This window comes from Capra hircus, chromosome 19 (assembly GCF_001704415.2).
Source record: "Capra hircus breed San Clemente chromosome 19, ASM170441v1, whole genome shotgun sequence".
Taxonomy (NCBI): Eukaryota; Metazoa; Chordata; class Mammalia; order Artiodactyla; family Bovidae; genus Capra; species Capra hircus.
In genome coordinates this window covers 62345702-62372736 of record NC_030826.1, presented here as the reverse complement: position 1 = coordinate 62372736, position 27035 = coordinate 62345702, and the positions used below count along the sequence as shown (strand labels likewise).

The 27035-nt window shown below is 41.1% G+C and overlaps 1 protein-coding gene across 4 annotated transcripts in view; it reads left to right on the top strand.

Moving 5' to 3' along the window:
- Nucleotides 1-27035, top strand: part of HELZ (helicase with zinc finger) — a 151622-nt gene that overhangs the window by 70585 nt on the left and 54002 nt on the right. For 3 of the 4 annotated variants that reach the window (XM_018063979.1, XM_018063978.1, XM_018063977.1), the window contains 8 exons: nucleotides 3383-3562; nucleotides 4105-4209; nucleotides 10362-10540; nucleotides 13657-13775; nucleotides 15183-15328; nucleotides 16908-17055; nucleotides 21064-21247; nucleotides 22405-22633. In XM_018063979.1, coding sequence (XP_017919468.1) covers nucleotides 3383-3562; nucleotides 4105-4209; nucleotides 10362-10540; nucleotides 13657-13775; nucleotides 15183-15328; nucleotides 16908-17055; nucleotides 21064-21247; nucleotides 22405-22633 — 1290 coding nt within the window. The remainder of the gene's footprint in view (nucleotides 1-3382; nucleotides 3563-4104; nucleotides 4210-10361; nucleotides 10541-13656; nucleotides 13776-15182; nucleotides 15329-16907; nucleotides 17056-21063; nucleotides 21248-22404; nucleotides 22634-27035) is intronic. The other variant, XM_018063980.1, reaches the window with a different exon arrangement.

Here is a 27035-nt window from a genome sequence, read left to right as displayed (position 1 = left end):
GTAAGATCTACGTAAGACTTACCATCTTAACCATTTTTAAGTGTATAGTCCAAGAGTGCTAACTATATTCACAGTGCTGCATAATCTCCAGAACTTCCTCATCTTGTAAACCTGGAACTTCATCCTCGTTAAACTCTGCATTTCCCCCTTCAGCCCTGTGTTCTCGCTGTTTTTTTCCGCCCTGAAACCATCTTTGCCCAGTATTGAGCTATTGGAGAATCTGTCTGTCTGTCCTTTAAGATTTAGTTCAGCTTAAGGGCCCTCTCCTAAAGAAAATGAACCTGACCTTTCCATATCATTATTTCACCAGATAGATACTTACTGATGCCTACTACGTGCTTCTTTCAGTCAGTTTTTGTACTTTTAAGCATAATTTCTCCAAAGTTAATTTTTGTCAGTTGTACACATTTCTGTTCTCATTAGACTCTGAGCTTTTTAGAAGAGACCATATCTTATTTCTCTTTGGATCTCCAGCATGGCCTTGCACATTATTAATATATGACACATTTAAGCTAATAAGAATATCATGTTTAAAGAAGAAAATTAGGGTTTTAAATGTGAAGCCATACCAGTGAACTTTTAGGTGTTTCCTTGATATACTCACTTCTGAAAAATATTTTGTATATAGCAGTATATTCAGATTCCACTGATGGTGTTAACTGCAACAGTAAGGAAATGTCAAGTAGCAGAAAACTTTCAAGCAGAAAGAGATTTCATACCACTATAATTTAAATAGCAATTAAAATGTATGAGTCTAGGAGTTTTAAGAAACTGTTAGCTATTTAAAATCTTTTCTGGAATAAGATGAAATATATAAAGATAAATGAAATTGAGAAGTTATTCTTGAGGATGTAGCCTATAAATTAATAATAACAATGCATTAGACCAGGAAAAAAAGAACTTAACATTAAATTGGTTCAGGAAATAAAATAACCTTTAAATGAAGAATAAATGGGGAGACTTTACATTTTTTTTAATTGTGAAAATCAGAGAGAAGTTTTACCAGCATGTTTATTGTAAATCTTCTTCTTTATTAAGCAGGTGGTACAATAAATAAAGACAGTTTATTTTACTTATTGGCTTTCTATACATGTTCATTATTCATAGCCACAAGCTAGAGAGACAACACATGATAAAGTTTCTGATCTGCTCTGAAGCATTTATTTACACTGAAACAATTGACAAATAGAATGGCCAATATAAATAAAACAAAAGATACCAACATACTTCAGAATTATCCCTATAAATCTATCATTAGTCTCTTAGATTTTACTTAGGTATATATCGATAATCTAATATCTGTCTCATTAAAGTTCCCAAATTTGAGAGATGAGAGGTTATTTTAAGAACATTCTTTTATTTTCAAAAGTGTGCCCTGGTCAAATAATATAATAATATCTTACTTTTCTGAAATCTTCAGAAAATATTATAGTAATAGAAGTCAGCATTAACTTTGCACTTGTTGCTCAACTGTTTTTCTTTACAACTTGCATGCATTAACTTATTTGATCTTTAAAATATCTATCTGATGGAATGTGATTATCTCCATGTACAGATTAGGGAGCTCTTGGGGTGAGGCATCATAGAATCACAGTGGTCAGTATGGATGCAGGTAGCAGTTTGCTGAACTAACAGTGCCTTAAGCAAGTAGCAGCTGAGACCCAGAGCTCGGAGGTCCAGGGCTGGTGCAGGGGCTCAGCAGTGCCAGTGAGGGCAAGGCCTCCTTTTCCTCTCCACTTAGACCAGAGTTGGGTCTCCAGAGACGGGAGAAAGGAGTCTTATTGCTGGCTAGGCTCACTAACCGAGGAGGTAGAGAAGGGTGCTGTGGATGGTTTGAGGGGGACCCATTCCACAATGTCTGCCACGTAGATTGGATCTGGACTCAGGATTCAGCTAAAGCAATTTCCTTACTTACAGAAGATGGAGCATTGCTGGGTGCTGGCAGAATTGTGAGTAAATAAATTGGATGAGGGAGTCCTTAAATTTTTAGTGAATTGCTTCTAGGAAATCTAGTGTCAATGGTCAGAGTCCTTTTGGTTTTTGCTTAAAAAAAATGTAAATATCAGAAAAGTAATGACACGCTTATATGGTTAAAATTTGTTTTCTAAGGTTTTACATTAGTAGAATTTGTTTGAAATTTTCTATAATAATACATAGCATTTGTTATACTTTTTTAAAACTGAAAGAGTTAAGATTTTCCGTAAATAGCGAGCTTCTAAGTACAGAGTAGCCTCATAGAGTGGGAATTGTTCTGTCTAAACCGTGTTCTCCTATTTCAGGATTGTTTTGTAGGCATTTTGCGAAATGTCCAAGAGTCTCTATACACACACCCTTCCTATTTCGGTTCACGTCTCTATCATTTTTACCATAGTTGTTGCGATCTTTAGCACTGTAACTGTAGTTGTGAGAAAGAATGCTGTTGATTCTCCACTTAGTTTGATCCCTTTCAGCATCTGCTCTCCATTTTAATCTTCAAAATTAGCAAGTCAGAGAAGTGGCGCTAATGGGGTGGACCTCCTTACGGAGCCATTCGTGCTGCCGTGACAGGTGTCTCTGCCCTGAAGAATACAACACACCTGCCTTATCGTGTGTGGAGATGCTAGAAAACAGTTCGTCTTGTTTGGCCTTAAACCGTTTTCTTTTTTAAATTATGAAAGTATGATAGTACATTTATAGGAAACTTGGAGAATATAGAACAAAGTTACATAAAGTTCTATAAAATTATTTTTTGGGTAGATGAATTAAGATTTTTAGTTGAAGTTTCAGTATCAAACTCTCAAAAATTAATAGAATGAATAGAAAAGTTAGGCATGGTAGACCTAAAAAGCACCATGAACAAAACCTCTTATTTTCTAAATTAAGATCTTTATAAAAGTTTGATATCTCTTAATCAGTGTCACACAGAGGTTTTTATTTTTCTTTTGTTTTAGATTTTACTGAGAAATCTTGCAGTGGTTTAGAATTTGAAAATTAGTTTCCCTTTGGCATTTAATTTCCTATGCAAAGAAACTGCTAATACATTATTACCAGAAAAAAATTTTCTGGTGCTTTTATGTCAGAGGGAAAGTGCATTTTTGAGACATTGCTATTACTGTTTATAGACACGGCAGCAGCTTGGCCAGGGGTGTGTTGTGACGTCTTTAGGTCAGTTATCAGGGTCTTGTGTACCTGCAAAGGACAAGATAACTACAGTGAATTCTGATCCTCACAGTGAAACACCCTATACCGACTCTGTTTTGGGAATTTTTAACATGTAGTTTTAGAACATGCAGTTGTTATTATAGGTGCTACGTTATCTCAGTATTTTTAATGGTTCATTGAAATTCAGGATACCTATATGTCATGTTATGTTTAAAATACCTTACATTTTAATTTTCTTTAGGCAATGGGACGAACAGTTGGATCCTCGGCTAAATGCAAAACAGAAAGAGGCTGTTCTGGCCATTACAACCCCACTTTCAATACAGCTGCCTCCTGTCCTCATCATCGGCCCATATGGGACAGGCAAAACATTCACTCTAGCTCAGGCCGTCAAGCACATCCTCCAGCAACAGGAGACCAGGTAAGACAGTGGTGCACGCGCTCTGATCTCATCAGTAGGGCACGGCCTGTGTCCTTGTTGTGAAGCAAAGCAAGGGCTAGCAAGACAATTTTCATCTTGCTTGTAAAGTTTTTAAAAGTAAAATTATAAAAAGACCCCAAAAGAGCCCACACTCAGACCCCAAAGCACTAAAATTTGAATTTTCTGAAAACATACTGTTTTTAAAAATTGGTAACATAGAGAATGGTAGCTTTTAAATAGTCATCAAAATGCTGAGTCTGCTAAGAGTTGTGATAAACATTAGAGTTAAAAGGGTTGGGTTTTTTTAAAATAATTTTATATGATTTAAAAAATAATTTGGGGGAAGTTGTCTCCTTTACAGCTTAGAGAGTAGTTAAGCTTTAAGAATAATTACCTAAAAGCATAATTGAATATGTTAGAGGTTACTGAGTAGGTTGAGGGAAATGTATTATATTGCAATGGCCACTGCTTTTTTTTTGGTGTTATACTGCTTGAATAGTTTTGTGTTGTATCATTCTTTTTATTTGCACCATTTATTTCAGCAGGATTCTCATTTGCACCCATTCTAATAGTGCTGCTGATCTCTACATAAAGGATTATTTACATCCATATGTAGAAGCAGGCAATCCCCAGGCAAGACCTCTCAGGTATTTTTTTAAGGCTTATTATGTATCTGTATCATACTTTATTATTCTTAAGAAAAGGTGTCTATCAAGATTTCAGTAACATTGAGAAAACCAAAATCTTTAACTGTGCATTGGCATTTGGAGGTTATGCCTTTTGAAGAAACTATTTAAGGAAAAATTTAAAAATTTTTGACCATTCATTTCTTAAACATTAAGAGAAAGACATCCTTTTTTAAGTTTTGTATGTAAAAAAATGTTGTTACAATCTAACCCAGTTTTGATGTGTTCCTCTAAAAACTACTATGACAAAATAATACATTTATGATTATACCAATTTTAATTAAATTTGTAGTATATTTTGCATGGCAGAGTAGCCACGCAGTGATAGTTCAGTATGGAAATAACATTTTGACTGTGAGCATGCAGGTAATTTAATAGGCACTATACATTAGAGAAGCGTGAAATTGAAATGATTTCTGCAACAAAATGTAATTGACTGGTATTTACAACTCTTTGCTATCATTTAAGAGATAAAGTGTCAAAGAAAATTCTAGGTTAATGTAGGTCCTCTAAGTGTATATGGATATGAAATGTTCTTAAATACAGGATTGTGGGGGAATAAAATCCTTTTCTTCAGAAAACAATAAAGAGTCATTAAATGGTTATTTATTATACCATTTGCTTTCATTGTTGTATGAATTAATATTTAGTTTTGCCATTTTACAAACTAATACGTCATGCCCTGTGTTGTTCAAATACAATTATTGTTTAAAAATTAATTTCTAACCACACTTTTGAATCATAATTCACTAACGTTTTATTTCTAGCTGAGCCTAGGCATGGAAAACTGAGGTTACGCTATTTAATTCTTGAGTAACCATAAGCAAAGCCATTCGAACGATGTAACAGTTCCATGAAAAAGAGCAAAAGGGAGCACGCGGCGCGGCCTGTTAGCACAGGTGTCCATGCGGCACTGCTGCTACTCGAGACGGATGAGAGAAGAGATAATTATTCTAAGTAGAATTCAGTTTTATTTGATAAGAAAATATCACATGGATACAATCACTATAAATGAAAATGTGGTATTTACCAGTGGATAAATTAATCAGTAAACTAGTTTGCTTCATATTCTAATATTTTTTAGCTCATAAGTGAAATTGAGTTAGCAATAGCATTTTTCCTATGTGTGTTCTTACTTCAGTGGAGATATTTTACTGTTGGTAGAGCTTGTGTGTGTGCTTATGTTTGTGTGTTTGTATACGTGTGTTATGTAGGAACTGTGACAGTCTCATTTATTATTGTACTTGGCTTGGAAACAGTGGGGTGAAGGTCCCTCAACTCTTGGCTGACCCGCCATAGGTCATTTGACACTGGGGGCATGACAGCTGTTGCTGATCAGCACTGAAATCCATTAATGGGCTAGCATGGTGTTTGGCTTTTCCTGTGTAAAACTATGTTTGATGAGTTATAATCCAATGTATTCCAGTAGAGTGGCCCAAGTACAGAAACTTGCCCTCTGGCAAAAGACACTTAAATTTACTTAAATAAAAATTTCATGTTATTTCCTTTAGTAAGTAGAATAAAATAAGAAAAGGCTTGGTTTCTCCATTTATTTTCTTTATGTGGCCTTATATTTTCACCAGTTTTATGTTGAGGAAAGATGTTGACTTGTGAATGTATTTCCTAGAAAGTTAGTGCATTGAAATGTTAGAGTTTATTAGTACCATCTATTATAGCCAGTGTTGGTTGCTCAGTCACATCCAACTCTTTGCGACCCCGTGGACTTTAGCCCACCAGAAATTCTCAATTCCCGCCATGGAATTCTTTAGGCAAGAATATTGGAGTTGGTTGCCGTTTTCTCCTCCAGGGGATCTTCCCAATCCAGGGATTGAACCCGGTCTCCTGTATTACAGGCAGATTCTTTACTGTCTGAGCCACCTGGGAAGCCCAATAATTATATTACCTGAGATTAATTAATGATATTCCTAGTGGACAACAAATACGAGAGGTGTGGGGGCTGGAACAGAGAAGATTAGAAGGGCTGAGCGCTCTGGGGACATGAGCTTTACCTGAGTTGTCCCAGGGTGCGGGGGAGTGGACACCAGGGGGCACTGACTGTCCGCACATGGCCTTGAAGGTTTGTTGTCTGGAGTGTGAGTGACAGTGACAGCCGCCTTCTCACCCCGTGGTTTAGAGTGGGCCTAGCAAAGGCGGTAAAGGGGGAGGGCAGCCAGAAGGGAGAAGCAGCTGGAGCAGTGAACGTGTTTAAATATGCACACTCAGGGTTAGAACAGATAAAATTCCATAGTTAGCAGGAGTTAAGCTTAGATTGGGCTTCCCAGGTGGCGCTAGTGGTAAAAACACCCGCCTGCCAATGCAGGAGCCACACGGGTTTGCTCCCTGGGTCAGGAAGATGCCCTAGAGGAGGGCACGGCGACCCGCTCCAGTCTTCCTGCCTGGAGAGTCCCGCTGGACAGAGAAGCCTGGCGGGCTACAGTTTATGATGCCACAGTGTCAGACACAACTGAGACGACTTAGCACGCACTCACAACCTTAAATCGGAGAAGGTGATGGCAGCCCACTCCAGTGCTCTTGCCTGGAGAATCCCAGGGACGGGGGAGCCTGGTGGGCTGCCGTCTATGGGGTCGCGCAGAGTTGGACACGACTGAAGCGGCTTAGCAGCAGCAGCAGCAGCACGACCTTAAATTATTTAGGAATGGAGGTTTTAGAATCCACTTTAATGACATTTAGTTTCAGTATTTACTTACTACTTTGTTAGAAGATTTTAAAATGGAATAGAGAGGAAAACATAGCTTCTTTCTATGTATGGTTCTGAAGGTCAGTATCTGATTCTGGCCGAGTTCTTACCTATTAGATAAAGGCTATCTGTGGAGAAAGTGTAGTGTTTCCTGGACAGATATAAAATATTATTTTATAAAGATTTTTAAATAAATAGATCGGATCTTTCTGATTCTGCATATCTTAAGTAATAATATTTGGGGGTACTCAGCATATACGTATTCAACAATAAATAAAATTTCATCGACTTGAAATAATACATTACCAGATAGTCTTTGTTTTATATTTCGTGATAACTCTTGTGGGATATGTGGATAGTTTGTTTCTAGAAGTATGTAAATTACTTAGTTGCTGTCACTTTTACATTTTATACTATGAACTTGAAAGTGTCAGTTCTCCAGTTTTGAAAAATGTTGTTGCTGCTGCTGCTAAGTCACGTCAGTCGTGTCCGACTCTGTGGGACGCCATAGACGGCAGCCCACCAGGCTCCTCTGTCCCTGGGATACTCCAGGCAAGAGCACTGGAGTGGGTGAAAAGTGGTGTTGGATGTGTTTTAAATGATCTTCTAGATGGTGTCTACCTTAGATGTTTCGCAAAATGAAAGTACTGAGGAAGATTTAAGTCTTTTTGAAGTTAGCCCTAGACTAACTTGTATTTTTCAGGAAAGAGGCCTAATGATCAAACTTTGTATTCTCTCTAGCTTCAGCTTGAGGACACTTTCTGGGGTAACTACAGAAAGTCAGTGTTGAGGCTCAGAGCTTCTATTTTTGTTCTGTCTTTGAGGAAGAAGCAGTGCCTAGAGTTAGATCAGATGAATAATTTGAAAACTACTTTTTCAATTTTATAATGAAATGTTCATTTAAGAAGATATAGAAAAACATAAAGAAGAAAATAAAGGTTATCTGTAATCTTGCCAGTCAAAGATAAATACTAACATTTTTGAGTTTAATTTCTGGTAATTTATATGTTTAAACACATACACTGAAGTTAATGGAATCATAATTTGTAAGTTTTTTTCAGATAATTTGTAAAATTAGGTTTTTCGTATATTTAAAAGTAAATTCTGACTTGCTGATCTGCTTAAATATTTTTTATTAAAGCCTAAAACATGTTTAAAATTTTTACATCTTTTAGGAATGGTATTGGTTACTTTCACAGTCCTTCCTATCATGGTAATGTTTTTGAAATACATTACGTTATTTCCTCTATTATCATTATAGATTAGGGACATTTATTAAATCCTTTTTTCTTTTTTGCTTTGCTTAAAGAAAAGGGCAACCAGTTTTAATTGTTTCAAGGAGGGTTAGAACACATTCAGAAGATCATGAAACGAGTGTTCGTGCACATTGCATCTGAACTGCCTTTGAAACATTCTAGAAGGGACAGTTGCCAAATAGTTAGATATGCATCCTGGAGCTGAGGTGAGGTCTTGGCTGGAGAGAGGAGTCATCAGGGTGGTCACTGGTAGTAACTGAAGGCTTGGGCCTGGGTTGACAGGGGAGGGCGCTAAAGACTCAGCCTCGAGAAACCCCAGGCTGGCAAGGAGCAGGAGAAAGGAGAGCAGGGAAGGCTGAGTCCTGGCAGCCGGGAGAAGAGGGCATTTCAGGAAGGACGCAGCCAGAGAGTGAGGTGCTGCTGCGAGTGACTTGACGGGCCCAGAAAGTGCCCGCACAGATGCACTGCCGCGGCAGCTCACGTTCCCTGACCGGGCCCCACCATCTCCTGAGTTCTCTCCTGCTTCACTGACTGCTGTTTGCGAGTCTCTCCCCACGCCTCTCCTTGCCCAGTCTCCTCTCCATTTCCCAGTCTCCCCCCGCGCCTCTCCTTGCCCAGTCTCTGCGTGGCGAGGTGGTCCCTTGACCATTCTTCCAGCTGGTTTCCTTTCCAACTACTCTGTTCTCCAGGCGAGCTCTTCTAGTCTTCAGGGCTAACTCTGTTGTATCTTCTCATCTAGGGCATTCTCCACGCTTACAGATGCCTTTTCTTACTGGATATCTCTACTTGGGTGTCTGCTACTAAATATATTCAAGACTGAATTCTCGATTCCCACCCCAAGCTTGTTCTTCCGTATCCTCACCACTGCCATTCATCTAGTCTCACAGCCATGGGATCACCCTTTCTCTTAAATGCCACATCTGGTAGATCAGTGAATCCTGTTAGTGTTGCTCTCAAAGGGTATAGTGGGTCTGACCACTTTCACATCTCTGCTGTTACCACCCTCGTTCGCACACTTGGTTTCTCCTACCCAGACCCTTACAGTCACCTCCTAACTGGTCTCCCTGCCCCTGTTGCTGCCCCTGCCTCTCGTGGTCTGGGTGGGATGGAGCAGCTCGTGCTGGTTTGTGAGAGCCAGCCATGTGCGTGTCTTCCCAGTTCCTGTTTGGTAACATCGTGTTGGTAGCTTGAGACGGGCCATGATAGCAAGTTTTATGGCACAGAGACGAGCAAATACTACAGATCAGGCCGTGCCCCCTGCTCCTGAAAGCTGACTGTTCAGCATCTACCAGCACCCCACTGTCCAGCCGTCTTTCCTGCCTCCGGAACTGTGCATTCTGTCTACAGAAACAGAGTGGTCCTCTAACAACATAAGTCATGTCATGTGACATGTGCCTTGTTACAACTCTCCGATGGCTTTCTGTTAAAATCACAGTAAACCCGAAGTCTTTATGAACGCTCACAAGCCGTGGGATTTGCCTCTGCACTGGGCTGTAGTGGATAGGTGCCCAGTGGGCCTTTGTGCTGGGGCGAGTCAGAGACGGGAGGAGGCGGGTGGGATGTCCGTAAACCATCTTAGTAATCTGCTGCATGAGTCCTGTTTATATCTTTCTTTTGCAATTAATAGAGGAGATGCTTTTAAGAGTTTCTGGTTGTCCAGAATTTAAATTTATTTTTGAATCTCCAGAACTTTAGATAAAGATCTGCTTAAATATAGGTGTAAGACTGTATTCTAAAGTGAAAATGCAAGTAACTTTTCAAATCTCTTGTAAGTATGCAATTCATTGTTTTTTATTAGCATAGACAATTAAAATGTTATTTTTGTAAGATATTCCAGGGAAAAAAGTAATTGGAAATGTTTTCAATTAAGAAGAAAACCAATGCTTATGAAACCTTTTGTGTCATTCTGTTGTAAAAATAATCTGAACACTTAAAATAATTTTATATTTTTCGTATCATAGTGTATGTACTTTCTGCTTGATTCTGGGGGAAGTCACCATTGTATGTTAAATTCTAATCCAGGAGACTGTTAGCAGTTATCAGATTTATTTGTTAAATTCCAGGTATTGCAGTCTTAAAATTATACTCTCAGTGTTTTGATAATCAGACACAATAAGATGTTAATTAGCGTAAACAGGACCTGTTGTCTTCTTTTATAGGGTATATTTCAGAAACCGCTGGGTGAAGACTGTCCACCCAGTTGTGCACCAGTACTGTCTGATCTCAAGCGCACATTCCACCTTTCAGATGCCACAGAAGGAAGATATTCTGAAGCACCGAGTGGTAGTGGTCACGTTGAACACTTCCCAGTACCTCTGTCAGCTGGACCTCGACCCTGGTATGCGGATCAAGACACAGAGAAAGGGAATGCGCAGGGCTTCTGTATTCAGCGTAGGCAAGGCGTTGGCGTGTGGGCCGTGTCTGGCCTACTGTCTTTGTAAATAAAGTTTTATCGGATGGAACACAGTCATGCCCATTTACTCCCTATATTTTCTGTGGATGCTTTTGTGTTACAGCAGCTGAGTTGAGTAGTTGCATCAGATTGCATGGCTAGGAAAAAACCTGAAATGTCACTGTTTGGCCCTTCACACAGAAAAAATTATCGATCCCTAGTTTAGACATTTTAGTGACTGTTGCTTTGTCGTGTTCTCTGATTGATCAGATGATATTTAATATTGATCATGTGAGAAATTCAAAGTTGGACAGTTTGGGGTTTTTTTTACGGTTTTCTCAAGTATATAATTTTAAAATACTTGTGCATTAATATAGTGTGGAGACAACAATTATGATAGTTTTTTTGACATACTATTAAGATTATTATATTTAATTACAGGAACTATGTAAAATCAAATATAGAAAGTACAGATATAAGGTAACAAAAAGCTCTGATAAATACGGCAAAGCTTAACCATCAAATTGTGGTGTCACTTTAGGATAGTTGCTTTGGAAGGACGTTCACTTACTGTTCTTATATTACAGCTGTTGACATTGCTCAGCGCGTTTTTGCTCTCTCCTTTTGGAATTGCTTTCAGAGCCAGTACCAAGTTCTTTTCCATTTCTGAAAGGTAGAGACAGTTCCTTTCACCTTGTATTCCTGGCACCTGACCCAGGGCATAGACACCTGGAGGCCCTTGATAAACCTCTGTTTATCTTAAAAAATGAACAATGGCCAAACTTTCTCTTTTGAAGGTAGATTTAATTTTAGAAAAGCTTCAAAATCTTTCGGAGGCATGTCTGGTAAATAAGGTAGGTTATCAAACTGAGCAATACCATTAGGGGTATAAAAAAAAAGAGAAGAGAGACGTGCCTCTCATGTAATGAGACTTATTTTTCTTGTGCACGCAGCTCATAGCTGGCTGGTGAGGGCAGTTACAAAAGCAGAGTTTCAAAAATGTTTTGAACAGTGGCTGCATCCATTGGAATGAGTTATATTTCCTCTCAACTGACTTCTTTGATGGAACAACACTTATTTGCAATGTTAATTTTGGTATGTTTATTTAACAATCAGTCTCATTACTTTATGATTATACTCTGCATATTTGCCACGTAAATTAAATACCCAAACCTCCTAAACAGTATAGTTTTGTGAAGAGTAAAGAATGGCTTTGAAGAGCAAGAGTGTAGTACACTTATTGGAAGTCAGCTACCTGATTTGTTTTTGGCATTGTTTATACTTTAATTCTCATGTCACCTCATGGAGGGTTATTTTAGAGGCTAGGCAACCAAGGCCCAGGCTAAATCAGTTTGACTAATTTAGGTTTCTTTTACTAGCTTAAGCTGCAGTATAACAATTTCAGGATTTATTCAATTCCTGATTTAAGCCTGACTATATTTAATTAAAACGTTATCTAACAGAAACAGTAGATTTCTTTCACTAGTTTCAGTTTTTCCAATTAGACCCTGTAATTATATAGTCATCTTTTAATTATTCTTATAGAACAAAAAGCACAAGCCCTCCTAAACAGGGAGAGAACTGCGTGTGTCCACATCGTGCCTGGGCCACTGCCGTTAAACAGACAGCAGTCACTGAGACTTGTGCTGTCAGCACAGCCGTCTGTTTGAATGCACCACGATGAAGGTGGTGGTGGTGGTGGTTACTCCTGACAGTCAGGAAGATTTAGAAAGTTTCCAGCCTAGAAGCAAGTTGCATTAGAAAGCTGTATAGACGGACTGTTTGGAACTCGTTGCTATTCAGAGAAATAGAGGTTAGGTTCTTGGGTCAACTCACAGGAGGTTAAATAACCTAGAGCATTTATAGCTAGCTGTTCTGTTGAGAAAATGTTCTCTGCTGTGGAGTGAAAGCAGGCCCCCCCCCCCCTCAGGGAGCTGGCAGCGGGGGCAGCATTCACTCCTGCACGTCGAGACAGCAGGGAGACTCCCACTCTGTTCCCCCTCAGGAAAGCGCACAGGTTCTTCATCCTGTCCACAGATTCCTGTGTTGAGTGTGAGCGACAGCAGTGAGCCAGACCTGGGATGTTTGCATCTGGGGAATATTTGATAATGTACATTTTTGATGCTTGTTGTATCATTTTTTTTCAGACTGATGATTTTTTTTTCCAACCAGGATAGGTTCTTAGACTAAAAAATTATATATAATCTGTCTATACACACAAACACACGTGCGCACACACACACACAAAATAAACCTAAATAATCAAAATAGTGAATTTGCTAATAGATAACCTTTGTTTTTGGTCAAAGATGGATTATAACTTTCTCTTTTATATTAGATTTTGGGTATGATATTCTTTATCTTAATGTCTAATATGCAGGTTTAAGCTAAAGTTACTCATGAACTACCATTGTTTTATTTTTGGTGTTTTAAAAGACATTGGGCCTGTCACTGTTTCATTGCTAGCTTTTCTTTGTGGTGAGAGCTGCTATCTTGAGGAGAAGGCAGTGGCACCCCACTCCAGTACTCTTGCCTGGAAAATCCCATGACGGAGGAGCCTGGTAGGCTGCAGTCCATGGGGTCGCGAAGAGTTGGACAGGACTAAGCAACTTCACTTTCACTTCTCACTTGCATGTATTGGAGAAGGAAGTAGCAACCCGCTCCAGTGCTCTTGCCTGGAGAATCCCAGGGACCGGGGTGCCTAGTGCGCTGCCGTCTGTGGGGTTGCACAGTCGGACGACTAAAGCGACTCAGCAGCAGCAGCAGCTGCTGTCTTGAACTTTAAACTCTCTTTCACATGCAGTGATGGAACTTGTTAGTCTGGAGGCTAGGAGGTCCAGGTGCCATTTATTGTCTATTATTGAGTAAAATAGTTATTCTTTTCAACGTCTGTTTTCTAAATAATGACTGGAATGTACATAGTCTTCTGAATTGAGGACTGGCGTCAAAGCACTCAGAACGCTCACATTAGGCCTCTGAATTCTTCCCCTAACAGAGAAGGGGGGCCCTCCTCGCTTTGCTGCTGCTGTAACGTGCTCTCCTGTGTGCCCTGTGCCTTGTAGGGTTTTTTACTCACATCTTGTTGGACGAGGCTGCTCAGGCCATGGAGTGTGAAACCATCATGCCTCTGGCACTAGCGACTCGACACACGCGGGTGGTCCTGGCTGGCGACCACATGCAGGTAGGCCCCTCCAAGGCATCGGAAGGAGCTTGTGCTACGTTTTGATGTTTAGTATCTTGTTTGTTTTCTAAAGCACCCTGTGAAATTGTGCCATGCGTTTCAGTTCAAGTACTTTAAATGTTTCTCTACTAATAGAGGGAGAAGGCAATGGCAACCCACTCCAGTACTCTCGCCTGGAAAATCCCATGAATGGAGGAGCCTGGTGGGCTGCAGTCCATGGGGTTGCTAGGAGTTGGACACGACTGAGCGACTTCACTTTCACTTTTCACTTTCATGCATTGGAGAAGGAAATGCCCACCCACTCCAGTGTTTTTGCCTGGAGAATCCGAGGGGCGGGGGAGCCTGGTGGGCTGCCGTCTGTGGGGTCGCACAGAGTCGGACACGACTGAAATAACTTAGTAGTAGTATTAATAGTGAAAAATGTTGGTATTTCTGAAGGAAAATTGCTACCTACCACTTTATTTCCTTTGGATAGAGAGTAGAATGAATGGTTATCAGTGGTACCATTTTCATGTTTGCTGATTTGAAGTTCAGTTCTCTACAGTAGGAATATTTGATTCTTTTCTTTACTGAATAAATTTAAATCATCCTCCCTATGATTTCCCAGTTCCTGTCCCCAACATTTGTTTTCCTGAAGCGTTAAATTTTTCATTACATGGGAAACTAAAATACAAAATGAGTCAAAATCTCAAGGAACTTGTCTGATCTTATTAATACCTATATATGAAAGAGAACTACAGTTTTTCTAATAAAATATCAGTTTTACAGAGCTGCAAATTAAGGTTCTTTCTCTTTTGTCACAGTTGATTGATTGAACGTACAGAGTGTTGTAATTGTCCAGACCTTTAGGAAAGAGCTGAATGTAGAGGAACAAATTCTGTGTTTATTACTTTGCCTGAAGTAGTTTAGTTTTTGTTCTTAGCGTCTAAGTTATAGTCAAGAATGGTTTGTTACACTTTACAAGATAAGTACGGCTTTCTGCTAATTATTAAAAAGAAGTTTTTTAGTCATAGGCTGTATATGTTGCCAGCTTACCATTTGAAATAGTTGATTAATTTTAGTGAAATAGTCGATTGACTCCACCAGTGATACAATGGGTCACATTCCTAAAATTACTAAGGTAGTAGCTATTTATTATTAAGTCAGAGAAGTCCTTTATTAACCTGGATACAGAAACTCAAGGTTAGTGTTGACATACTGGAAGGAAAGTTGGAAACCTTGGCCTTATTATTTATAGTACTAAAGTTTTTCCTAGAATATATGTTTGACTTGCTTATTGCAACATTCAGCATGCTGAGATTTAGTATATCAGACGTTTCAGCATGGTGGATTTTTTTATAAGTATGTTAATAAGAATGCTATTTGCATATCTAGTTACATCTTCTCCCATGTGTTTATCTGTTACAGCTCAGCCCTTTTGTTTACAGCGAGTTTGCCAGGGAGAGGAACCTTCACGTGTCGTTACTTGATCGGCTCTACGAGCACTACCCTGCCGAGTTTCCCTGTAGGATCCTCCTGTGCGAGAACTACCGCTCCCACGAAGCTATCATCAAGTAGGTGTGAGCTGCCAGCTCTGGCGCGCTGTCTGGCCTGGTGGGAGGTGACTGAGCACAGCACTGTCCCAGGGACAGGTTATTCCCAGCAGAGCTACATGGCGTCCCTAGTGTTGCAAATTATGTTTCATTTTATGTCTGTAACTCAAGAGTTAGCTTGGAGAAGGCAATGGCAACCCACCCCAGTACTCTTGCCTGGAAAATCCCATGGACAGAGGAGCCTAGTGGGCTGCAGTCCATGGGGTCGCACAGAGTCGGACATGACTGAGCGACTTCACTTTCACTTTTCACTTTCATGCATTGGAAAAGGAAATGGCAGCCCACTCCACTGTTCTTGCCTAGAGAATCCCAGGGACGGCAGAGCCTGGTGGGCTGCCATCTATGGAGCTGCACAGAGTCGGACATGACTGAAGCGACTTAGCAGCAGCAAGAATTAGCTGTAATTTTCTATAGCAGGGCTGTTCTGGAGACAGATCTTCAGTTTCTACTAGCTATAACACCTTTTTCTGTGACTGAATACATACTGAATAACCTGAATAACATGTATCCAGGTTAATACATGTGTATGTAAAACTACATGATATAATAAGCAAATATATTGACAGACTGCATAATGGCTTATGAAGATGTGTCCGGTTGTGTTACGCGAGGAATCTGTTTTGAAGAAAGGGAGGATGGGAGCAAGAAAGGGAGGATGGGAGCGAGAAAGGAAGGAAGGAAAACCATGAAACTTAGTAATAAAAGTTTTAAAAGGCTTCTATTAAATAGAGTGCGCATCGTTGAAAGTATTCTGAGCAGCAGCTCACTGAATAGCCACAGGCCAGAGTGCCCTCCGGCCTCATCCAGACCAACCCCGGGGAGCCCTCTGTGCTGCGTCCAATCACGATCACCACCAAAGTTTAAGACTTTTTCAGATTTACTGATACTGATTATGGCGGTCGTGAGAAAATCATTTTAGGTTTCTGTGAAAGCAGCAGGAGAGAGAAAAATGGATTTAGACTTAACTACGGCTTTTATCTTTCTCTCCACTTGTGGCTCCTGTATTGTTGCCAGTCGACTGCTGTAGTCAGTGATGAATCAAGTACTAGGCAGTGTCTCCCTTAGTGAAGAGCATTCATTTTACAGTTGAAGACTGGAATGACCCTCAGTTACATGTATTGTTTCAGTGTCTGTAGATCTTTGTTTGCAAAAGTATATGATCCACATAAATCAAAATACACATTTAAAATAATTTTAGTGTAGAGAACCGTAACAGCTAGCAAATTTCCTTATAGAGCAACATTCTCTTTTAGAATGGAACCGTCATTATTTCTTCCTTTTCTTTCTATATTCTGGCTTCATGCCTTCCCCAGGTCAGTTCATATAGCAGTGGTATACCAGGAGCCTGCAGTATTTGTATTGCTGTCATTAATTTTGGAGGAAATCTTAACATCATGGATATTAGATGTTTGGATTAAAATTAATCATGGGCATATAGCAACATTAGATTTGACTGGTAATTTTTGTTTCTTATGGGTAAAATTAATTTTGGAGCTCAATTACTTTTTACTTATTTATTTATTTTGGTCTTTTTCTGCAGTTACACCTCTGAGCTCTTCTATGAGGGCAAGCTGATGGCCAGTGGAAAGCAACCAGCACACAAGGAGTTCTACCCACTAACCTTCTTTACGGCACGAGGGGAAGATGTGCAGGAGAAAAACAGCACCGCTTTCTACAATAATGCGGAGGTACCTTAGTTCTTCTTGCACATCGTCAACATTGTTGCAGTCAGAAAGTCCAGTCTTATTAAGCATTTATTTAAAATTTGGGTTGATATTTTATCATGTGTTGGCTTGATTTACATAAAAATGGTATGAAAGTTTGTTCTTTTTTGTGTGACATTGGCTTGTTAAGATGACTCTCCCGTGAGAAACAGAAATTTCGGTTTACATTCTGTCTTATGCAGAAGTACAGAGCTTAATTTAAAAGGTGGTGTTTTCATATAGGTTATTATTGTTAGCCATCTAAAAAGGATTATGTCACATTCTATAGTGCAAGCCTGAATCAGGCATCAACTCTAAACGTGTAAGACTGGACCAGACTCCTGTGCTCCAAGAGGCCACACGGATGACGACGCCGCTGAACCGTTATGTGCTATAGCTTATATGGTTCTCTTACAGTTTCTGACTTGTTAAGTTTAGAGAAAACGTGGATAGTATGAGGGGTCAGATCAGGCAGCAGACAAAAGCCTTGGTGGCTTCAGGGTCTCAGACCAGAGACCCTGAGGCTTGTTTCTGGCTGTCCCGTGGGAGTGGAGCTCTAGACTTCAGGAAGCCCAGGGGAGGCCGTGCGCGTGGTTGGTCACTAGGGGAATGATTCCTGATCTGTGATACCTATCTCCATCTCCTCCCTTGGGTCCCATGCTTTACTCATTTTATTTACAGAGAAACGGCTTTTATTATGTAATAATAATTCATCTTTCCCTTTTACAATTGATCAGAGGCCTGGAGTTAGAAGTCAGTACAAGAAAATTGACAGTACCCATTTGGTAAAATCCTAGCCAGAAGCAAAGCAACTTGACATTTTAATTAGTCTGTGCCAATTAATTTTAGGAAGAGGTAAACTTTTCTTTATGTTTGAAATACTGACAGATAACTCTAAGGGTTTCCTTTATTACTTTTGCACTCAGGTTGGAAGATGCTGGCTGGAAAGGCAGTTAGAATGAGAAAGGAGAATAAATACACTGTTCTAACATCTTTATGGCTAACCATGCAGTTGGGTTTAGCAGTATGCTTTGTTTGTGTTGATTCGAATTACTGTCTAGAGTCACCTGCCTTCAGCCTGAAGAATTTCAGTGTTTCTTTTAGGGCATGTCTGCTAGTAAGGAAACCTTTCCGTTTTTGTTTTTCTGGGAATGTCTTTATTTTGCCTTCATTTTTGGAAAGTAGTTTTGCTGGATATTAGATTATAGTTTGAGTTGTTTCAGCACACTGAAATGTGCTTTCCTGCTGCTTTATTGCCATCGCTGTTTCTGATGAGAAGTCATCTGTTAATCTTGTTGGTGTTCTTTGTAGATGATGAGTTTTTTTTGTTGTTGGTGTTTTCAAGGACTTGTTTTTGTCTGTGACTCCCACCATGTTGACGATGGTATGTCTGGGTGTGGATCTCTTTGCATTTATCTTACTTGAAGTTCATTGAACTTGATGTGTTGATTATAGTTTTTCATAAAATTTGGAAAACTTTTAGCCATTATTTCTTTGAATTTTTTTTCTGTTCTTTTCTATCTCTTCTGGGTCTCCCCGTATGTTGGTGAGCTTAATGGTGTTCCACGTTTCTCTGAGGCTTTGTCTATTTTTCCATCCCCGCTCTGTCCTCAAATCACATGATATCTGTCTGGATACTTTTGTTTGCTAGTTTGTTTTTCTCCCAGCTCAGAGCTGTTGTTGGGGCCCTCTGGTGAGCTTTTCATCTCCATTATTTCACTTTTCATCTCCCTGAGGTATCAATCACTCTACAGTGCAGTCCAGCTGAAGTTGGGCCCTTGGCAGGGACAGAGGGGTGCCACCTTGCGAAGTTTGCTCTGATCTCTGGGGCAGAACTCAGGGCACAGTTGCTGCAGGAGGGTGTGGGCTTGCTCTTCACCAGCTATCTCACTGCATTGTCCTGCAGAAAGAGCTCTGAATGTCAAGTGTGTAGAATCTGTGCTGCTGTCCAGAAGCTGCTGTACCCCGGAGAGTGGACCCTCTGCAGCCCGAGCTGGGAGGCGAGGTCTGCTATTGTCCATTGGCTGCTGAATCTACAGAGTGGGTCTTCTGTCCTCGGAAGCTGCGGGAGGTGGCAGCTGCCACCTGGCTGCCAGGCTCACCCGATCAGCTCTCCTGTGACACATCCTGTCTGAGCAGAGAAGGCCACCAGCCTCACCCACCGTCCACTCAGGTCCTCGCTGCAGACCAGGGCTTGGGAAGGGGAGGAGAAGGAGGTGCTGCCCAAGTGCTGCTAACTGCTCACAGGCCTCCTGCCGCGCGTTGCTGCAAAAAGGAGACCTCTGATGTTCCGCTGCTGCCCAAGCCGCCTGGAGTAGCTCTTTCAGCCCAGGGAGCATGAGCAGATGGGGCTGCCCCTCAGCCGCTGACGTGGTCCTTGAGACTCTGCTGTGGAGAGTCGGTGCAGTCCCAGGCCTGAGTGCCCAGCCTTCCACTCTGCGCTCTGACTTCCTGTAGGTTTTGTTGAAACAGTGCTTCTCAGTTTCTTGTAAACTCTTTGATTAATCTCCAGAGACTTTGGATGATTATCTGTTAACCTTGACGAGCTTGGTAGAGTCTGTCTAGGAGAGAGGCTCCCCGAACTCCTCAGAGCATTCCAAGTCTGTGTATTTTGACTACAGTTTTCTGCTGCTTACTATGTAAAGGGCAGGGGAGAGACGAAATGGTTGTGTTGCTTAGTGCGGGGACAGTGTGTGGAGGTGGTCAGCAGAGGTGTGGCCCTGCCGTTCACTCACCACCGCACCTAGTGCAGGGGGCGAGGTGTCGTGCCCGTGTTCCTTGCTGTGAAGACTCAGACCCGCCTTCCTCATGCCTGCGGTGAGAGCACACTGTTTTCAATCCGGTGGGCTCGCCAGAGCCCTCGGACAGTCTTTGTCTCACTTGCTGCTATTTCAATAGAGCAGTAGGGCGACTGGAGTCTGTTCCTCTGCCGTTCGCTTGTATTTATATCTGCAGGAGGGAGCTGCGTCCCGGCCAGTAATCCTCAGGTTCTTAAAAGGAATAAAACTATCAGATTTTTGTATAGTTACTCTTACAAATTTGAATAGATGTTACTGACAAATAGTGAATAAATAATGTATTTGAAATATGTTAAAAATTGTCTCCTTCCTCTCCCCTTAGACTCTTGCCTGACCCTCTATTGAGCTTGCCTTATATATCCATTTTAAATTAGGACAGTATTTTCTAAATATACAGTAATCTTTTAGCAGACAAGGAACCTGTTCTGTTAATCATTTTATCACCCATTGTACCAAGCATTGAAACTGATCGATTCATTGAGTTAAAGTAGTTTGAACTACACTAAAAACCGTGTTATGATTCAGTAAGTGGGGTCTGAGGAATTCAAATGGGTGAAATGTGGTATGGCTTGGTTGCGCTGGTCCTGAAGTGGCCTGGGTGAAGTTGAGCTGCTGGAAGGCAGTGACTGCTGAGCATCGGTCCCTGCGTCCAGGTGTGTGCTCATCCCAGCTGCAATTTGGCGGCCCCAGCTCTCGGCTGCTCTGTTGAGCTGTCAGTGGGGGTGGAGGTGGTGGTAGCCCTTGTACTGTCGAGACTCGATGGGAGGCCCTGGCTCTGGGAGTCTGGTGGTTTCATTGGCTTGACCTGCAGGGATGGACTGAGAAATGCTGGTGATGTGGGAACGTGCTTCCCTGTTTCCCCAGTGGGGTTGCCAGCTTCATGCCCTTCTCTCCAGGTAGGAACTCAAACCTGTCCTCATGTAGGAATGGAGGTGAGGCAAAGGGTGGGGGCCAATTGCCAGTTACATCTTCTCTGATTTCCATGTTTTCACTGGGTGCACTATTGTAGAGATTTGCTGCTCGAAGTGTAAATAAAAGTTTTTATTCTCCCTGTGTTCGTATCGGCAGAGCAGGACTCCTGTTTAGAGGTTGTTTTAAACTGACATTTGCTGATAATGGGATCATTTGCACATCTATTTCAGTGACCATATTTTTCTGATCCCTTTAGTCTGTCTGTGTGTATGCTTATTTAAAGGTATTTGAGGTGGTGGAGCGTGTGGAAGAGCTGAGAAGGAAATGGCCGGTGGCGTGGGGCAAGCTGGATGACGGCAGCATCGGTGTAGTGACTCCATACGCAGACCAGGTGTTCAGGATCCGTGCCGAGCTTCGCAAAAAGAGATTATCTGATGTTAACGTAGAAAGGGTGCTCAATGTTCAAGGTAACTGTTAATTGAAATGAATTGCTTATTCAAATGCTTTAATTTCAAAGTATGTGCACTTCTGATATTTAGATTTCAAGATTTCTGGACAAGCATTTGTGTATTCATTTCACATCAAGTTCTTTAATGCCAACATTGGCAATTAAATGTTGAGCTCATTTACATGCTTATTAATTTCTTGTATCTGAGTAAAACAAGTATGAACAAGTTGACTTCTTCTCTGACTATAACTGTGTGAATCTGTGTGCTGTAGTTACAGTCACAGTGGCATCCAACACTCATTGTCACTATAATGTATCCAAGAACTAAAGATTTTATCTGTTCATAAAGATTTTTTAAAACTGGCACCTGTCAAGCAAGGCATAGGCATAGCTTATTAAAGGCATAGTTTGTTCTTTATCTAAATTTTCCTAAGTGAGTAAAGCACCTCTTAAAAATTTTCATGTGATTAGTTGCTATGAAATTTCTGCGTTTAAGTAAGTAAGGCAGCATTATAATGTGAGTGCCAGAGAAGCCAAGTGCAATGTTAGGTTCCTGGGAATATCCAATAATAACTTCTAAATTAGGATGGGGATGGGGGATAGGTCCACTGTACCACACTTTCAGATCACACAGAACTTGGGTGTGCGTTTTAGGAAAAATACTGCTAGTAACCCAGGAAGCGTCCAGAGAAGACCTAGCCTGGTCAGTGGTCTAGAGCCTGCACGTGGAGTCAGAAACGCTCGAAAGAGCTAGGATTGTTCGGCCTGGAGAAGAAAGGACTAAGAGTTGGCACTGAAACTGTACTCACATACGTGGAGGCTTGTCACAGAATGAGGGATGGATGTGTCAATGTGAGAAAGAATCTGGGGTGAAGTGTATGAACTGGGCTCTCAAGGCTTCCTCCTGGTGTCAGTTCTTTCAGTTATTTTGGAAATTATTTCCAGAAGTGGAATTTGTGCATCATATGTTAATTCTGTGTCTAATTTTCCAGACACTGCCATACTATTTTCCGTACCTCTTTACATACCATCTTACATTTCTACCTACAGTGAACAAGAGTTCCGATTTCTCCACATCCGTAACAACACCTGTTATTTAGCAGTAACATTTTAAAAATGAAATTCTCTTATTAGATTACTGGTTCAGAATAACAATCCTCTTTTATTTTGTTGTAGGAAAGCAATTCAGAGTTTTGTTTCTTAGCACAGTACGTACAAGGCATACTTGTAAACATAAACAGACACCAATTAAAAAGAAAGAGCAGCTGTTAGAAGATTCCACAGAGGACTTGGATTATGGTTTTTTGTCTAACTACAAGCTTCTCAACACTGCCATCACAAGAGCACAATCGCTGGTTGCCGTGGTGGGGGACCCCATTGCTCTGTGCTCCATTGGGAGATGCAGGTAATTATGTGTTAGTGTTGGAGATGTTGAATGGAGAAATATAGTGATCTGTATCCCTGTGTACATGTTTATTTACATGACCTCTTTGCTAATTAAAGTTTAGTCTGACCTGATATCCAGTGGGAACCAAAAATATATTGCTTTGAGTATGTTCATTGTATATATACACTAGTGTATTCATTGTTCATCGTCATTCATTCGATATTTCCTGAGTGCCTGCTATGTTCTGAGCACTCTTCTAGCCACTGAGGATGCTTCAGTGAACAAAACACAAAAGTCTCTGCCTTTTGGGGGGCTTAACATTTTATTGGGGAAGAGAGGAAGACCGACAATAAAGAAAATAAAAATACTTTGTAATATTTTATGTGGTAAGTTCAGTGGAAGAGAAATAGAACGTGAAGGGGGATTAAAAGTGATGAGGGTAGGTGGACCAGCTTGTGACTGTTGTGTGTGCTTAGAGTCGGCCTCCTGGAGAAGCTGACCTTGGAGGTGGGGGGTGTGCTCTGCAGGCATCTGGGATGAAAGTGCTGCAGAGCAAGCGGGCACCCAGTGGGCCCTGAAGGTGACTTTGTGGACGTGCATTATCTTTGATAGAGACTGAATTTTATATAGTTACTTCCCTTTGTTCTCCTTCAGTATTGCTTTAGCTTGTTTTTGATGAATTTCCTTCCCATTTTTTCTCAAGGCTTCACAGTGCAAATAATTCTTTGTGTCTGGTTAATTCAGAGAACCTCTAAATTAGGGGGTTAAGAAGGGTTGTTACTTGGCTTTAGAAAAAACTGGTAATATTCCTTAGATTGTAGTCATAAGGAATGTTAAAATATCAGCATATATACAAAGATGGGCTCAATAAAGGACAGAAATGGTGTGGACCTAACAGAAGCTGAAGATATTAAGAAGAGGTGGCAAGAATACACAGAAGAACTGTACAAAAAAAAGATCTTCATGACCAAGATAATCACGATGGTGTGATCACTCACCTAGAGCCAGATACCCTGGAATGCAAAGTCAAGTGGGCCTTAGGAAGCATCACTACGAACAAAGCTAGTGGAGGTGTTGGAATTCCAGTTGAGCTGTTTCAGGTCCTAAAAGAAGATGCTGTGAAAGTGCTGCATTCAGTATGCCAGCAAATTTGGGAAACTCAGCAGTGGCCACAGGACTGAAAAGGTCAGTTTTCATTCTAATTCCTAAGAAAGGCAATGCCAAAGAACACTCAAACTACCACACGGTTGCACTCATCTCACACGCTAGCAAAGTAATGCTCAAAATTCTCCAAACCAGACTTCAACAATACGTGAACCATGAACTTCCAGATGTTCAAGCTGGATTTAGAAAAGGCAGAGGAACCAGAGATCAAATTGCCAACGACCGCTGGATCATCGAAAAAGCAAGAGAGTTTCAGAAAAACATCTATTTCTGCTTTATTGACTATGCCAAAGCCTTTGACTGTGTGGATCACAACAAATTGTGGAAAATTCTGAAAGAGATGGGACTACCAGACCACCTGACCTGCCTCTTGAGAAATTTGTTTGAAGGTCAGGAAGCAAGAGTTAGAACTGGACATGGAACAACAGACTGGTTCCAAATAGGAAAAGGAGTACGTCAAGGCTGTATATTGTCACTGTGCTTATTTAACTTATATGCAGGGTACATCATGAGAAACACTGGGCTGGATGAAGCACAAGCTGGAATCAAGATTGCCAGGAGAAATATCTATAACCTCAGATATGCGGATGACACCACTCTTATGGCAGAAAGTGAAGAACTAAAGAGCCTCTTGATGAAAGTGAAAGAGGAGAGTAAAAAAGTTGATTTAAAGCTCAACATTCAGAAAACGAAGATCATGGCTTCTGGTCCCATCTCTTCATGGCAAATAGATGGGGAAACAGTGGAAACAGTAACAGACTTAATTTGAGGGGGCTCCAAAATCACTGCAGATGGTGATTGCAGCCATGAAATAAAAAGACGCTTGCTCCTTGGAAGAAAAGTTATGACCAGCCTAGACAGCATGTTACTTTGCCAACAAAGGTCTAAGTCAAGGCTGTGGTTTTTCCAGTAGTCATGTATGGATGTGAGAGCTGGGCTGTAAAGAAAGCTGAGCGCTGAAGAATTGATGCTTTTGAACTGTGGTTTTGGAGAAGACTCTTGAGAGTCCCTTGGACTGCAAGGAGATCCAGCCAGTCCATCCTGAAGGAAATCAGTCCTGAATGTTCATTGGAAGGACTGATGATGAAGCTGAGACTCCAGTACTTTGGCCACCTGATGTGAAGAGCTGACTCATTTGAAAAGACCCTTCTGCGTCTCCTCCCACATTGTTCCAGCACTGGGACAGCAGGACTGATGGTGCCTCACTTCCGAGATTAGGTCCTAAAAGAGACTGCAGCTCCGCTCTCTCGGTTTCTTTCTCTCTCTCATGACTTGCTCTGGGTGAAGCCATTGTGGGGGCAGCTCTGTAGAGGGATCCACATGGTGAGGGGCTAAACCTCCTGCCAGTAGTCACATGGATAATCTTGGAAATGGACTGCCCTCCACCCCAGACAAGCCCTCAGATGAGACTATAGCCCAGCTGGTAACTTGACTTCAACTTCACTGGAGACCCAGAGCCAAAGAAAAGACCCTGCTGGGAAAGATTGAAGGCGGGAGAAGAAGGGGACGACAGAGGTTGAGATGGCTGGACGGCATCACCGACTCAATGGACGTGAGTCTGAGTGAACTCCGGGAGTTGGTGATGGACAGGGAGGCCTGGCGTGCTGCAGTCTTGGGATCGCAAAGAGTTGGACACAACTGAGCAACTGAACTGAACTGATAAAAAGTTTCTCTTTGTACACTTAGGTTTTAAACTAGTTAATACGGATTTTAACTGTATGAAGCCAGTAATGTGAGACCTGGCCTATGCAGTGCTGAAAGACTGTGTTAGCAAAAAAAATTGAACAGAAATTTAGACAATTCTTAATGAAAAAGGACAAAATGTACTAGAGCTTAATTAAAATGTTAAAAGTATAGTAGTACCTGTCAGAGTGAGTTCAGAAAAGCAGAATGACCTCAAGTACACCTTGGGCAGCTACTTCTTGATGTGTTGGAGTAGACAAAGCTGTTAGCAAGTGGCCCTTTCAGACCAAGTCTTTCGTTGGAGGACAGATAGAGCAGCAGTTTATTGCCTGTTTTCCTGTCTCAGCAGAAAAAAAGTATTTTTGGGGAAGGGAGACAGTTTGGGACCTTTAATTTAAGAGTAAGCTGTGTATATTAGACTCCAAACAAAGTTAATATACTTTATAGGGGAAAGCTATTAACAGTGGAGTCAGGTAGAGTTTAATTTATGGCTACATTATGAACAATAACCTTTTATTTTTAAGGAAATAAAATTTGAATGGTCCACAGTTTGTTTTATCTAGCTAAACAGTTCTGTTGTAAAATCTCTTAAATTTCGCATTTAAAAAATAATTTCCATTAATTTTTAGCCACTAATGACAAAAAGTGGGGAAGGGAATATGTTAATTACGAGATACAACTGAATAAAGTTAAGTGTATTAATCTGGCTTCCCTCTGAGAAGTTTACTTTGGTCACTTTACTGTTCATTGAAAATATATTTGGTTAGAATATTGCTGGGATAGTTTACCATTTTTGTTTATATTTATCATTTTATAAATGAGGAACACATACAGTTGGATTAGAATTTAATAGATTAAAACAAATGAAACGAGTTGACATACATTAAAAATGGGCCGAAAACTTTGGGGGGAATAAATAGGTGTAACAGTGGTCTTGCATGACATTACCTTTGGATGTTCTTTATGAATAACCCCAGACATTTACCAAGATGCATATTTTTTAAAAACTATTACCCCTCCCATAGCGTCACACTGTACTGTGAATTATGTGGGATTAACATTGTTCAGGAGAAGGCAATGGCAACCCACTCCATTGGGATTGCCTGGAAAATCCCATGGACGGAGGAGCCTGGTAGGCTGTAGTCCACGGGGTCACGAAGAGTTGGACACTTACTGAGCGACTTCACTTTCACTTTTCACTTTCATGCATTGGAGAAGGAAATGGCAACCCACTCCAGTGTTCTTGCCTGGAGAATCCCAGGGACAGCGGAGCCTGGTGGGCTGCCGTCTGTGGGGTCTCACAGAGTCGGACACGACTGAAGCGACTTAGCAGCAGCAGCAGCATTGTTGACCCCTTGTCTGAGCCGAGAGGTGGAGGGATTCTCCTGAGGCCGTGCTGCCAGGCTGATTTTTACCCGGAAGGCGGGCCTCTTGGTTGTTCATTTCTTGCTGCTCAGTTGGAGCGTGCCAAGGACCTCACATTAATGTACAAGCGGGTAAAATATTTTCAAAGAAGTCAGCACAATGTGTAGGAGAGGAAATGGCATGCCCTGTAGCTGAATGGGAATGCTGA